The following is a 13,763-nucleotide window of genomic DNA, read 5'->3' on the forward strand; positions in this document are numbered from 1 at the left end:
TCTACATCAGGCCTGCACCCCACCTGACAGCCACAGCCATCTTGCCACGTGCCTTCTCAGGGGACACACAGAAGCAAAGCGGGGCTGGATGAAGGCAGGGAGCGGTGTGAGTCACATGAACCAGAGCCCCAAGAGGGCGCTCCCACCCGCAGCACCCACAGTACTTCATCTGTTCACTGGCTGATCCCCATAATAGAGTGAGAAACTGAGGGACAGACAGGCAAGTGGTCTGACCTGGGCCACTCAGTGACAACGGGGGCCTTATGCAGTGGCAGGTGGCAGGTAAGAAACCCAGGGATCAAGAGAGCGGTGAGTGAGTCGTGTTTATCCTTCATCCTCTCCCTGAACAGCCCCTCGCAGCCCAGCCCCCCTGTCCTCGAGGCCCTGGGAGCCAGCTTGGGGGTCTGCAGGTCTGTGCCCTCCACACTTGGGACTCCGATTGCCCCACCCTCTCCACCTCAGCCACTGGCCCTGACCCTGATCCTGCAAGGCATCCCAGAAAGAATAGGCCCACAGCCAAGGAGGGAGAGAAGAGCAAGACCCCCCCACACACACACACACACAGCGCTCGGCAGCCTTGAGTGAGCCTGACCTCCGGCTCCTCATCAGTGAAACAAGGATGACCACCCCCAGCTTCTCCAGAGCTTGAATGAGATGACAGACAGAAAGTCACGGCCGATCTCCAGCGTGTTCATCACCCAGGCACCTGAGCCTGTCCCCACGCAACTAGGGATGGCTCCCAAGGAACCCTGAGCCCCTACTTAGCACTCCCTGTGGGCTTTCCCCGCCAACTGCTTTAGGGGTGTAAGTGGGACTCAGCTGGACAGTGATGTCTAAGGGGAAGACACTTGGGGGGGGGGACTTTGAGACGTGCCCTCCCTTCAGAGGTGAACGAGCAGATCACCCTCCAGTGCTCCCTGCTGTTTGGCCTCCACTGGAGCTGTGTGCAGGTGTGGAGCCTGGAGCTGTGGCAGCCATCTCGTGACCGACGACTGGACAGCGGAGCAGCAGAGGTGAAAGCAGGATGGTGCAAACGGCATGGGGGGGGCTCTAGGCTCGTGAACGGGAACATTTCGTCATGTGTGAGAAAAGCGCCTTCATGTGCTCAGGGTCTAATGCGGAAGAGGTGGCGGAAACACTGTAAGAGCCAACGGAAGGGCAGGACTCCTTACAAGGTGCTCCTCCAGACACAAAATGGCCTGCATATCCATGACCTCACCATGCCTGACACTACCTACACAAGACCATCATAAGAGGAGGGAAAGATCCCGACGTCAAAATGAAAGAGAGACTGATTGAGATGGGGAGGGGATATGCTGGAGAATGGAGTTTCAAAGGGGAAAGTGGGGGAAGGGAGGGTATTACCCTGGGATATTATTTATAATCATGGAAGTTGTTAATAAAAAATCTAAAAAAAAAAAAAGTGCCTTCACGATATAAGTGAGGGATGCGGTATGTGCAGTTTCCAAGCAGTCCAGGCAGTAGTCAAAGGACATCCTGACTCAAGGAGCAGAGAGACCCAGAAATGAAAGCCCCCGGGGAGCACAGAAGCGCCTGTCCTGGGCAGCCCCCTGCTGAGGCAAGGACTCACGGTGACCAGCCCCCCCAGTCGCGCCCTCCACCTCCAGTGGCTTCCCCAGCGCATGCCGCAGTGCCAACTGGGAGGCTCCCCGGCGTGAGGCTGTGAAAGCAGCGCAGCCCACGGAGCCACGCGAGAAACGGTGGGCCACAGCGTCCGCGGTGGGGGAATGGCATCCTGGAGGCCTGGAGCCACAAACAAAGCAGATGCCACACGGCCCCACCCTGTGCAGCTTGGAAGCTGCACTGACTGTGGACACCCTCCGGGGACCTTCGAGACCCTCCACTGCTGCCTCAGCCCCTCCAGACGCAACAGGTGCTTTGAGCCCCGGATGAGCTGCATGGCCCCGGGGCTTGAGCTAGTGGCCTGTGTGGGGCATCGTTCTGAGACATTGGCCTCATGACCTCATGGCTTTGGGGAGCTAAGTGGTGACAGTTCTGCCTGTGTGAGGGGGATCAGATGCCCCAATAAATGAGGGTGCTAAGGAAGCTGGCCCTGCCTACACATCAGCAACGGAAATCAGAGCTCTCCAACCCTCTGAGGGCACAGCCACAGGGCCTGGAAGGAGAAACCGGCCCCTGCCAGCAGCTGAGTTCCCAGGACCACGGGGAAACACTTCTGCTCTTTGCAGCCCCCCATGACTTGGTTGTCACGCCAGTGGATTCCAACACCTAACTGAGGTGCCCCTCAGGCTTGAAAATGGCAAATGTGGCTCAGGCTACAGCGAGGGTGCGCCCTGAGGACGCCACACACTTCCCTCCTGTGAGGCTCCTGAGGCCATCACATTCACACAGAGGAAGGGGAGCTGAGGCCCAGGGGCACTGCGGGACAACAGGCTGGCAGACACTGTGAATGAACTGCCTGCCCCAAGATGAACTTGAAGAGGGCGAAGGTGCCAGCCTGCCAGGGGCATTTTGCCACAATTAAAAATAAGAACGAGGGATAAGAGCTGGGCGTGGTGGTGCCCGCCTTTAATCCCAGCACTCAGGAGGCAGAGGTAGGAGGATCGCCGTGAGTTCGAGGCCACCCTGAGACTACATAGTAAATTCCAGGTTAGCCTGGACCAGAGTGAGACCCTATCTCGGGGGAAAAAAAAAAGAATGAGAGAGGAGGAAGAGCTTAAGGGGAGAGTATTATATATATGTAAGCAGAGGGGCAGAATACTGGAGGGGGGGAATGGAAGAGGAGATGGGAGGAGAGTTAACCAAATATTAAGACGTATGCCAACATGGTGATGTTCGCCTTTAATCCCAGCGCTCAGGAGGCTGAGGTAGGAGGATCACCATGAGTTTGAGGCCACCCTGAGACTATACAGTGAATTCCAGATCAGCCTGGACTACAGTGAGACCCTACCTCTAAAAACAAAAAAAAAAAAATTAAGATGTCAGGGTTAGGTGTGGGATTCTTACAGTGAGTTGTTGGCCACCGGGGTGCAGGGGGAGGCTAATGCCCCCAGAAAGATTGCAGGCCATTGTCAAAGCTCTTGGCTGCCCACTGGAACTAGATGGCAAACCCTACTGCTGAGGACTCCACATGCTTTGGCTGGAGACCACTGAGGAATCAAGCTGGAGCTGAGCTGGAAGCCTCCTCTCTGTTGACTGATGTCATCGTGTGGAAAGCTGTCAGAACGCAGTCTTCAGGAAGAGTAAAGTCATCAATGGTCTTAACCATCAGTGGACCCTGAAAGCTTTACGGCTGGCCAGCTAGGCCAAATGTGCCAACTGGTGCAACAGTGGCATGTCTGTTGTGGGGGACACCAACTGCTCTCCGATTGGATTTAAGGCCCACTTCACAGGAGGGAATTCATGCCTGGGCCTGAAAACCTAGTCAAAAGCCTCTGGCGGGGAGGTCATAAACCCTAGAGTGGAAACTACTGCTGTTGTCTGGCTAACTGCACATATTACGCCCAGTAGACTGCCCGCTCACTACGTACATTACCGCTACTCTCAGTCTTGTTAGAAAAGCTTCTCTTTTCAGAAGGCAGGGACTACTAGAGTGACTCAAAACTAATCAAAGTGCCAAGAAGAAATGACAGTGGCGTGTTCAACACTAAGAGAGACATCTCTATCACATCCTCCAAAGCTCAGGGTCCACTGCAGAAGAGGTGGCAGAAAGATGCAAGAGCCAAAGGTAGGGGAGGGTGCTTACAATGCGGTCTTCCAGACACAAAGTCTCCTTGATACTCACGATCTCACAGTGGCTGACACTACCTACCCAACACCTGTATAATAAGAGGGGAAAAGAAATGATGCTATCAAAACAGAAGAGAGACTAGTTGGAAAGAAGGGATTCAGTGGATGAACTTGGATGCGGGAAAGAGGAGTGTTAGGAGGGGACTGTGATCATAGTACATTATCTCCATTTATGAAGCTGTCAATAAAAGCTTAAAACAAACAACAGAACTGGAGAGAGAGGGCTCAGTGGCTAAGAGCGCTTCCTGCACAAACATGAAGCCCTGGGGAAGCCAGAGACCGTCAAGTTTCATCGCCAGGACCCACATAAGCAGCTGGGTGTGGCCACACACATCTGCAACCCAAGTCCTGTGGGGAGCGGAGAGGCGAGAATTGCCAGGGCTTGAGGAGACAGGGAGGAGGCAAGCTCTGGCATCGGTAAGACCCTCCAGCTCAAGAAAGAATGGATGGAGGAGTGATGGAGGAGGACAGCACCCCACGTTCCCCTCCGAACACTACAGTAGAGCCCGCCCTGTTGCAGGCAAGGTAAGCACACAGACACCACGTACACACACAGGCACACACACACACACTCGGAGCAGGTAAAAAACGTCACACACAGCATCCCGGGGAGCCTAGGCCAGGCCGCAGTGCCCTTTGTCCTGGGCCGCACGCACTCACCTGTGCCAGCAGCCAGTCCACCAGCTTGCTTCCCGGCAACACTGACTTATAGGTCTTCAGGTGGTAATCACGGTCCCTGGGGGAGAGGGCAGCCAGTAAGCAGCAGTGTGGCACAGACCGACATCCTGAGCCACGGCCAGGTGCAACGAGCCCAGCTGGGGCCAGCCTGGGCCACTCCCAACCCAATGTGTACCAGGACCCCCCTCAGAGGCAGGAGGGGAGGCCTCGGTGGTTCTCTCTAGCCCAGGGGACCTCCTGGATGGCTGGGCCTTCCGAGAAGCCCCTGCCTGTGTGTGGAGTTTTGTCCCGGGGTAGGGCGTACGCCTCCCACAGCGCCTGCACAGCCCCACACCGAGTACTGCTCCTGGCCAGGCGCCCACAGTCCTTCTGTCTATCATTTTGATGCTAGTGTTCATGTGTTCAAAGGCCCTGGCTAAGCCCTGGGCTGTGATCACCAAACACAGACCAGAGCCAGAGGGATCCTGGCCTCCTCCCATGAGGTGAGAGCTCTACCCTGTTAGCCCTTGGGGCTGTGGGGACCCCGCACCACCGAGCTGCAACAAACTCAGCTTTGAAGCTGACAGACACCAAGTTCTATGGCCCACGAGGGAGGCCGATGAAGTGTGGTTCAGGGATGGGCTGTTGGTCATTGGTAAGTGTCATCCCCAGCAAAACTGAAAACAAAGACAGTCTAATATGGAGGCACTGGAAGGAAGGGAGAGGTAAGAACATGCAGGGAGAGGGTTCTATGAGATCAACAGGTGCAAAAGTCCCAAGGCGCACCCTGATGCTGCCCCCATGCCTCGCATGGGAATGCCGAAGGGCTGTGTCTGTCTGAGGTCACACGGCCAGGAGCTAGCAGTCAGATAGAACGTCAGCCTGGCAGCTTCTAGAACGGATCCTCACCTATCGCAGCACCAATCCCATTGCGCAGGTTAGTTACCAGCTCCATTGGATGAAAAGTGAGACTGAGGCTCCGAGACCACAGGATGCTGGTCCGGAACCCCACAGTGGAGAGGAGGCGAGGCGGGGACTTACTTGATTACGGGGGTGTAGAGGCTGTGCAGGCGGCAGTAGAGTCTCACGCCCTGAAAGAAAGGGGGTGTCTGGGTCAGCCACACCCTCTGAGCTGGGGTGGGGGGAACGCTGGGCAGGGCAGGGAGGATGCCCTACCTTAGACATGATGTCCTCCAGCTCACTGCGGGCCTTGTAGGTGCCATCGTCGTAACGGAAGCGGTACATCACTTGCTCGTTCTTGAACTGGTGCTTGTCAGAGACTGGAAGGATCCGGGATCCAGTGAGGCTGAGCACCCTCCGCCCCTCACCCTTAGCTTCCCCATCATGCTGAGGAGGCACGAAGGGTCGTGACCTGTACATCTGTGAGACCTAGAGCTTGGCTAGATACCTGGGGAAAGGCAGATGCCTCTCACTGGCTTGGCCAGTCCTTGCAACCCCTGGGGACCCAGCGTGCTAGGCTGCTAGATCACGCTGCTGGGACTCAACAGCTGCCTTGGTTCCACTAGAGGCTTCAGACCCAAAGCCAATCCCTGTGATCGAACATCCAAAATATCCTGCTCTGAACCCTTGTGCTCCTGCCAAGAGGGGCCGGGGACACTCCTCACTGGCTCCCTCCACCCACTGAGCCCCTGTGCCCTCCCCACAATAACCAATGTGGGGACAGCGATCAGCGTGGCGGGTCTCTCCTCTGAGCAGCATCAGAGAGAGCTTCGGGCTTCAGTCCCCTGTGACCCTCTCCCCAGCCCTCTCAGACAGACAGAAACCCTCGCCTGCTTCCTTGATGTACACACCCTGCTTGAAGCCACAAGCCTGCTCACCCCTCACCTCATGGGGAGGCCTCCCCAATACCTGCTCATAACTGACCCCTCCTGTACCAGCCACCATTCTCTCTCCCTAGCAGCGAGCAGGCTGCCTAGACAGACACCTTTCACTGCTTTTTCTTTTCTTTTTTGGGGGGAGGGAATTGGGGGTCAAGGCAATGTCTCACTCTAGCTCAGGCTGACCTGGTCTCAGGGTGGCCTTGAAGTCACGGAAATCCTCCTACCTCTGCCTCCCAAGTGCTGGGATTAAAGGAGTGCATCACCACGCCCGGCTTCTTTCACTGCCTTTTCTCTCTTCCTCTCAACTACAAGGTCAGAGTGCCTTGGGGGCAGAACTTTCACCTGTCTGCTTTATGGCTATATAAAAAGGCACACAAGAGCTGAAGAGATGGCTTAGCAGTTAAGGTGCTTGCCTGCAAAGCCAAAGGACCCAAGTTCAATTCCCCAGGACCCACATAAGCCAGATGCACAAGATGGCACATGTGTCTGGAGATGGTTTGCAGTGGCTGGAGGCCCTGGCACATCCATCCTCTCTATATATCTGCTTCTTTCTCTTTCTCTCTCTCTTTCTGTCTTTGAAGGCACAGATAGAAAATTCTACTCCCCTGCTCCCTACTTTCTGAGGCATCCCCCTTTGCGAGTGCCCAAGTGAAGGCTGATTCTCCTGCCCTGGAGAAGGCTCTGAGGCAATCAAGACCCTAGAGCCAGTGTTCAAGGGAAATTGGGAAAAGCCTCTGGGTTAGGAAGAAGGCAGCTCTGTCAGGGTCTAACCTGTGCCCAGGTCTAACCAGGCTCAGCCTCCACTCACCATGGTGAATGATGCCATTCTCCAACAGGGCTTGCCCCAAGTTGACCCCTTCCTCTGTCTTGCTGATCTCACCGATTTCCAGAAGCCATGCAACGAACTCACTGCCAGGGACAAAAAAAGTGGTGAGAAGTCTTCCCCAGTCCTGGAGTCGGCACCAAGCTGTCCTGGCCCCACCTACCCCCAGGGATGACGGGCAGATCTCCCCACAGGCACACAAAGCTTAGGGTCCTCCTCAGGGCTGTGTTGAGGCTTTGTGCCCTTAGAATGACAGAGAGGTGGGTGAGGCCAAATGCCAGACCTGCCTCATCTACCCAGGCATGAATGGTAGATGGATGGATAGACAGACAGATGGATGGCAGTGGGTGGGCGGATAGATGATTGATGGATGACGAGATGGTAGATGGAAGAAGATGGATGGCAGTGGATAGATGTGAGGAGGTTGAATGGATGATTGATGGGTGGATAGACAAAAGGATGGTTAAGGGGTGGCTGATGAATGGATAGATCATTGATGGATGATGTTTAAAGGGAGGGTGATAGATGGTTGTGGATGATGGATGGGTGGATGGATAGGTAGTTGGTGGGTAGACAGTGGACAAACGTATGAGTAGGTAGACAGATGGCTGTACAGCTGACTCGTAGGTTGACCTGTGGGTCAGTGGATGGGCATGTGGGCACGTGTGTGTAGGTAGAGAGTAGATGAATGAGCAGAAGGATGACTGACAGAGATCAAAGGCTGGTGAATGGCAGGTGGGTTTCAGGGGTGGAGGCGAGCGAAAAGGGCAGGGAAGTGATGGGGGAAGGTGGATGATGGAGGCTCATCATGGCTGGTGAGACGGTGATGGGTAGATGAGCAGAGAAATGAATACGCAAGCTGGCTGGGGTACGCAGTAAATTCCACATCAACCTGGGACAGGACCCCAGCTCCAAAGATCAAATAAAAACTAGTGGGTGGCGCACCCATTCTCTCTCTCTCCCTCTATCTGTCTTTCTCTCTGTGTCTGTTGCTCTCAAATAAATAAATAAAAATTTAAAAAAAAAAACTAATGGGGAGGGGGGCTGGAGGCATGGCTTAATGGTTAAGGTGCTTGCCTGCAAAGCCAAAGGACCCAGGTTCGATTCCCCAGGACCCACGTAAGCCAGATGCACAAGGTGGCACATGCATCTAGAGTTCTTTTCCAGTGGTTGGAGGCCCTGGAGCACCCATCCCATTCTCTCTCTCTCTCCCTCCCTTCCTCCCTCTCTCTCTCTCTTCCAAATAAATAAATAAATAAAAAATTTAAAACTAATTAGGAAGATATACCACAAGGTTCAGAAAAAGTATGGAGTCAAAAAAAAAAAATGCCACGGTGTCCAATCGTGCCATTTCTGTGCTCGTGGTGCTTTGAGACGCTCCCGTCACTCAGAAAAGTATCCAACTCGGCTTCGCACAGCTGCCCAGATGTGTCCCTGTGTTTATCAGCCGTCCCACACACAGGGAGAGAGCAAGGGCGTGCACGCACATGCATGTAAGGGAAAGGGGGCGAAACAGTCTCCCGCGGGCTTTCCTCCTGTACCTCTCACTACACCTTGTCCCACTCTCGAGCTCTCCCTTCTGAGAAGGAAAGGGAGAGAGGAGAGAGTGGAGGGAGGGAGCAGAAAAAAAGAAAAAAGAATCCAGACTTTCTCCTCCCTCGGGGCCTCGGCACTGCTGCTCCCTCCACCTGGAAATGCTCTTCCCCGGCTCTCCAGGCAGGCATTCCTTTCCACCCCTCAAGTCTCCGGGGACAAACGCCACCTCCAGGAGCAGCCCCTGCGACCCTGCTGTGCTGACTAATCCCGGCTGTCAACCTGACGGGATTTCGTGTCCATGTAAGTGAATCTGCCCACCCCAGGTTCCACTGTCGGGGGCAGGCCGCTGCCCGGCACAATCCACCCCACGTGACTGAAGTCCCGGCTTGCACTCACACTCTCTGCCGCGATCTTTTCGAATGTCTGCGGGTATTCACCAGCCCCCCACCCCGGCCACACTCGTACCCAGATCACAACCACCACGCGACCGGGGAGTTGCGCTGGCGTTATCCACACCTCTTTCCCTGGCACAGCACAGGACTCGTGAACCCTCTGCTGACCGAGTCAGGCGTGAGCGAGCCACCAAGCAAGAAGTAAAGTGCCGGGGCAGCTAGAAAGCTTGGGGGACACAGAGGAGACAGATAGATAACTCGCGTGGCTCCTAGGGGCGGTGGTCTAGCCGGGCACCCAGGTCCCCACTCCTGTGCATGCTTCCCGGGCTCAGTATAGACTTCAGTGGGAGGGGGCGAGCCGGGGCAGCAGGACCGATGGGGGGCACTTGCCAGAGCCCTAGGCCCCTTGCTTATCGAAACCAGCTGTCCTGCCTCCAATTACAACTGGGGGTGGGCTATTTTTAGCTTTCCAGCGCTGGCAGAGGAAAGACCTGCCTGCACGTAGGTAGTCGGCGGTGTGCGGAGGCATTCCGAAAGCCCCGCTGGGGACCCAGGGAGGCGGGAGAGAAATGGATGTATTTTGTGAAGCCACGGCCCTGGGTGGGGAAGACTGTTGGGGTTCTGTCCACCCCCATTTCCAGTCTCAACGTCAGTCCCAGCATTCAGAGATGGGGAGCACTACTGCAGCTGTGGACGATACGCAGACGCTTGTGTGCCCACCCTCGGAAGTGCGAGACCCAGGGTCCAGCTCCCCTTGGCTGTCCCGCTGAGGGCCACCACTGGCAGGAATCAGCACCCCCGTGGCCAGAGTTGGGGACAAGAAGGGTCCCACAGTGGCTATCAAAGCGGAAAACCCAGGGGGCAGGGAACAGCAGCTGTCCACGCCCTACGTCTTGGTACCTTTTTGGGAGATCAAGCTGGGCCTGTGGCCTGCCAGACAAATTGGAGCAAATTGCCCCTCTCTGGGCTTCAACAGAACCCATCTGGGAAATGGTCTTATCAGGGTCCTTAGGAATTAATGGTTAGACTTTTGTTTTTTTTTCTTTTTCGAGGTAGGGTTCTAACCGTAGCTCAGGCTGACCTGTAAATCACTGTAGTCTCAGGGTAGCCTTGAACTCATGGCGATCCTCCTACCTCTGCCTCCCGAGTGCTGGGATTAAAGGCGTGCGCCACCACGCCTGTCGTGGTTAGACTTTTTAATCCTACGAAATCTTAATCTGGGATTCAGAGGGCAAACCCAGACAAAGTTTATCTCTAATGCAAGGGACCTCGAACTCTGAACAGGGGACACGGCCAGGCAGGGCTGTGCCCAGTTAGCCAGCGCCTGCTCTAACACTGCTCAGAGCGGCAGACCACAATCCTACAGACCTGATTTTTCAGGAGGAAACCTAGCATTTCCTGCAAGTCTCCCTGTTGTTAAATGGTATGTCTCATCTGACGTTTTCTGACTATGCTGGGTCCGTGGGGCAGATATGAAGGGCCCTTGGGCTGGGGGACAGTGGGTACAGGGCCTACTGAATGAAAAGTGAAGGGAGCACGTTGTGTTCCGCCAGCTGGTGGAGGACAGGGTGCCAAGGGCAGCAGGACCAGGCTTCCAGAAAGACCTCTGCCGAGCACTGGCAGAGGACATGGGGGGGAGGTGGCTCACCAGTGTGACAGGGCCTGAGACTCAGGGACGGAAGTGGCTAATAGGCTGTGTCAGTTTGCAGCCCTCCCTGCCTGTTCAGTAGACATTGCCCAGCCCGTTAGAGGTCAAGGCCAAGGCTGGACACAGGGGAGAGCCAGAGATATCACTTACTGAAGCCCCAGGTGCCACCTGCTCCCCAGAATAAGTCGTTCTCTTGTCTGTCTCCTGCATGACCTGAGCTCAGTGCGTGTAAATCTCCTGCATGACCTGAGCTCGGTGCCAATGCCCCGGCAATGGTCCTGTGGGCTGGGCTAGTAGGTTTGTTTGATTTGAGACAGGATCTCCCCACGGAGCCTGAGCTGCCCTTAAACTTCTGACTCTCCTCTTGCACACCCCCCGCCCCCGGTACCCAGGCTGGGGGATTTGCAGCTGAGCACCAACATGCCCATGTCGCAGGGCTGGGAATGGACCCCAGGGCTTTATGCATGCATGCTAGGCAAGAACTCCACCGACTGAGCTATATCCCTGGACCTGAATTTCCATGAAAATTCCTTAAATTTCCTTCTTCTTTCATTTGCCACCTTGCCCATACCTGCTTCATGCACTGGACAGTCATCTCCCTGTGGGCAGCAACTTCCTGTCTTGTTCCCTGTTGACACGTGGCAGGGGCTTAGTAAACAGCCTGAATGTGTGAATGAATGAATGAACGAGTCTCTTTGTCTCCCTGGCTAATCTGAGGGTGTTGCGGGGCAAGCGCGCATTCCTTCCATGGTGTCCTGCACAGCTGTACACGGATTTTACCTTGTGTCTGTCTCTGTGGGTGGGGGAGGGGGTGATATGTGGTTTTGCGTGTGCGTGTGCTCAGATGCACACCCCACGCGAGTGTGTGCAGAGGCCAGAGGAGAACATCAGTGTCCTTCTATCGCTGTCCCTCAACCCAGAGCGGCTGTCCATCTCTGAGCCTCCTCGATTCTCTGGCTGCTACCTCCCACAGACGGGGGTCACAGACGTGTGGCCGTACCCAGCTTTTTACATGGATTCTGAGAGTTGAACTTGGTGGTCTCCAGCCCCTGAGGCCCTCGTGCTTAAGTAACAAGCATTCTTGACGGCTGAGTCATCTCCCCAGCCCGGTTTTACCATTGTAATGTGGCATCTATTAGCTTCCTCTGAGGGGGGCAGCAGCACTGGCCCACGTGACGGGAGGCATAGCCAGCCACGCTCTCTCTCAACGGTGCAGCCAGCGCCGCACCGCGCAGGCCACATGCGTTCTCGGTGGACCCTCCAGCAAGGCTGAGAGATACGCTTTTTTTTTTTCTCTGTCCTTGAGAATTGTTTACTGGCTGCCCAAAGTCATCCAGCAAGAAGGTAGAGGAGTGAGACACAAGCCCCATTCTGACTCAAAGCTCTGCGGGGTTGTAAAGACAAATCAGACACTTTGTATCAGGGAGTCCCTGGTCCAGTGGCAGTCCGACAAGGAGAAAGCAATTACCATGGATCAATAAAAAGAAATTAAAAAAAAAAAAACAGGCCTGGAAAAATGGCTTAGTGATTAAGGTATTTGCCTGCAAAACCAAAGGACCCAGGTTCAATTCCCCAAGACCTATGTAAGCAAGATGCATAAGGGGGTGCATGTGCCTCGAGTTCATTTGCAGCAGCTGAAGGCCCTGGCACACCTATTCTCTGTCTCTCTCTTTCCTCCTTTCCCTCTCTCTCCCCTTCTCTCTCTCTCTCATAAATAAATAATTATGTTAAAAACCTACTGAGTAGATATTAAAATGAATAAATGCACCTGAGTGCAAGGAGAGGATACAAGCTCTAGAATCACCCGGTGCTGAGTTCAAACCCAGCCCCCACTTTGGCGGTGTGACTTTGGGCACAACCTTTCCCCCTCTGTGCCTCAGTTTCTGCACTATTAACATGAGAGTGATGGCAGTCACCTGCCTCAAAGTGTTGTGTGAGGTAAGATACACACAGCTGAACACCAATGCAAGAGTGGAGAAAGCACTAGAAAACCTGCCTCTCGGGCCGCCCATCATTTTTACAGAAGGGACCAGGGACTCCGGGACGAGACCACTCTGGAGCTGCACCCTGGCAGGGCAGGGGCATCAGGAAGCTGGGCAGGTGCAATGCAAAGCCAAGCCTGGAGAAGCGTGTCCTCAGGCCAGGAAGTCTGGTCCTCTAGGCCCTGTTGCAACACATAAGCTGTGAGGCTGGCCAGGGTTCAAATGGGCAGTAAGAGATCCTCTAATCCTTCCTGAGGGACTGGCCTCCTTGGAAACATTAATCGGACAGGTTATCTCATCCGGCTTGGCTCTCTAGTCCTCTCAATCGGAAGTAGTTTCCTTCCAAGCAGGATTAGGGATTTTTAGCATAGGAAGCAGCCAGGGGCTCCTCAGACACCTCCTAGCACAGCCCTCTCCTTCACAGAGGCACCCCAGAGCCACTGACCCCCGAAGGCAACAGAGGGCAACAAACCCCAGGTCCTTCAAAGCCCACGTGCAGCCTGTCTAAACCTAAGCCTCAGGCCCAGCCCTGGACTCTCCTGAGCCTCCACAGCAGCTCCACCAGGCTGTGGAACACCCAGCCTGTGCACGGGTAACCCTTCACACAGCCAAAAGCAGACTCCTGGGGTGCTGGCACCTGCTCCCTACTCTCTCCACCCTGCTCTTCACCCCTCCCTCCCCAGATACACCCAGAGTTCCCTGCTTGTCCCTCCTCTTCCAATGCCTCCAAGCCCAGCTCCCCCCACACTGGTACCCACATTCCTCTCATGGCTCTAGGGCCATCCGAACGTCTCTCACACAAGCAGATCTCCAACGCAGCCTTCTCTCCCCACATCCATCAACCCAGCTTGTAGCCAGCAAGTCAACACCCTCATTTTAAGGGACTCCAAGCAGCCGCCCCCCATTACACAAGTCCAGCCTGCCCCTCAGACCTGCCCTCCACCATCCTCCTACAACACAGCCCCAGCGTCCCTGCCCTGTCCAGGCCAGAACAGAACAAAGGTGGGCAGCAGAGTGTGGCTAAGCTGGCGAAACCTCAGCGTCCATCATGTATTCCTGGTGTAGTTCATAGGGCAGTAAGTCAGATGCTTGGAGTCCACCTGCTATGATTAG

General features: G+C 55.1%; 1 protein-coding gene across 1 annotated transcript in view; it reads right to left on the reverse strand.

The window, feature by feature from the left end:
- Positions 1 to 13,763, reverse strand: part of Prex1 (phosphatidylinositol-3,4,5-trisphosphate dependent Rac exchange factor 1) — a 172,034-nt gene that overhangs the window by 36,278 nt on the left and 121,993 nt on the right. Inside the window, exons 11-14 of the mRNA XM_004663808.2 lie at positions 7,078 to 7,178; positions 5,605 to 5,708; positions 5,470 to 5,519; positions 4,432 to 4,507 (exon numbers count right to left, since the gene is read on the reverse strand). Coding sequence (XP_004663865.2) covers positions 4,432 to 4,507; positions 5,470 to 5,519; positions 5,605 to 5,708; positions 7,078 to 7,178 — 331 coding nt within the window. The remainder of the gene's footprint in view (positions 1 to 4,431; positions 4,508 to 5,469; positions 5,520 to 5,604; positions 5,709 to 7,077; positions 7,179 to 13,763) is intronic.

The sequence above is a fragment of the Jaculus jaculus genome, chromosome 8 (assembly GCF_020740685.1).
Source record: "Jaculus jaculus isolate mJacJac1 chromosome 8, mJacJac1.mat.Y.cur, whole genome shotgun sequence".
NCBI lineage: Eukaryota > Metazoa > Chordata > Mammalia > Rodentia > Dipodidae > Jaculus > Jaculus jaculus.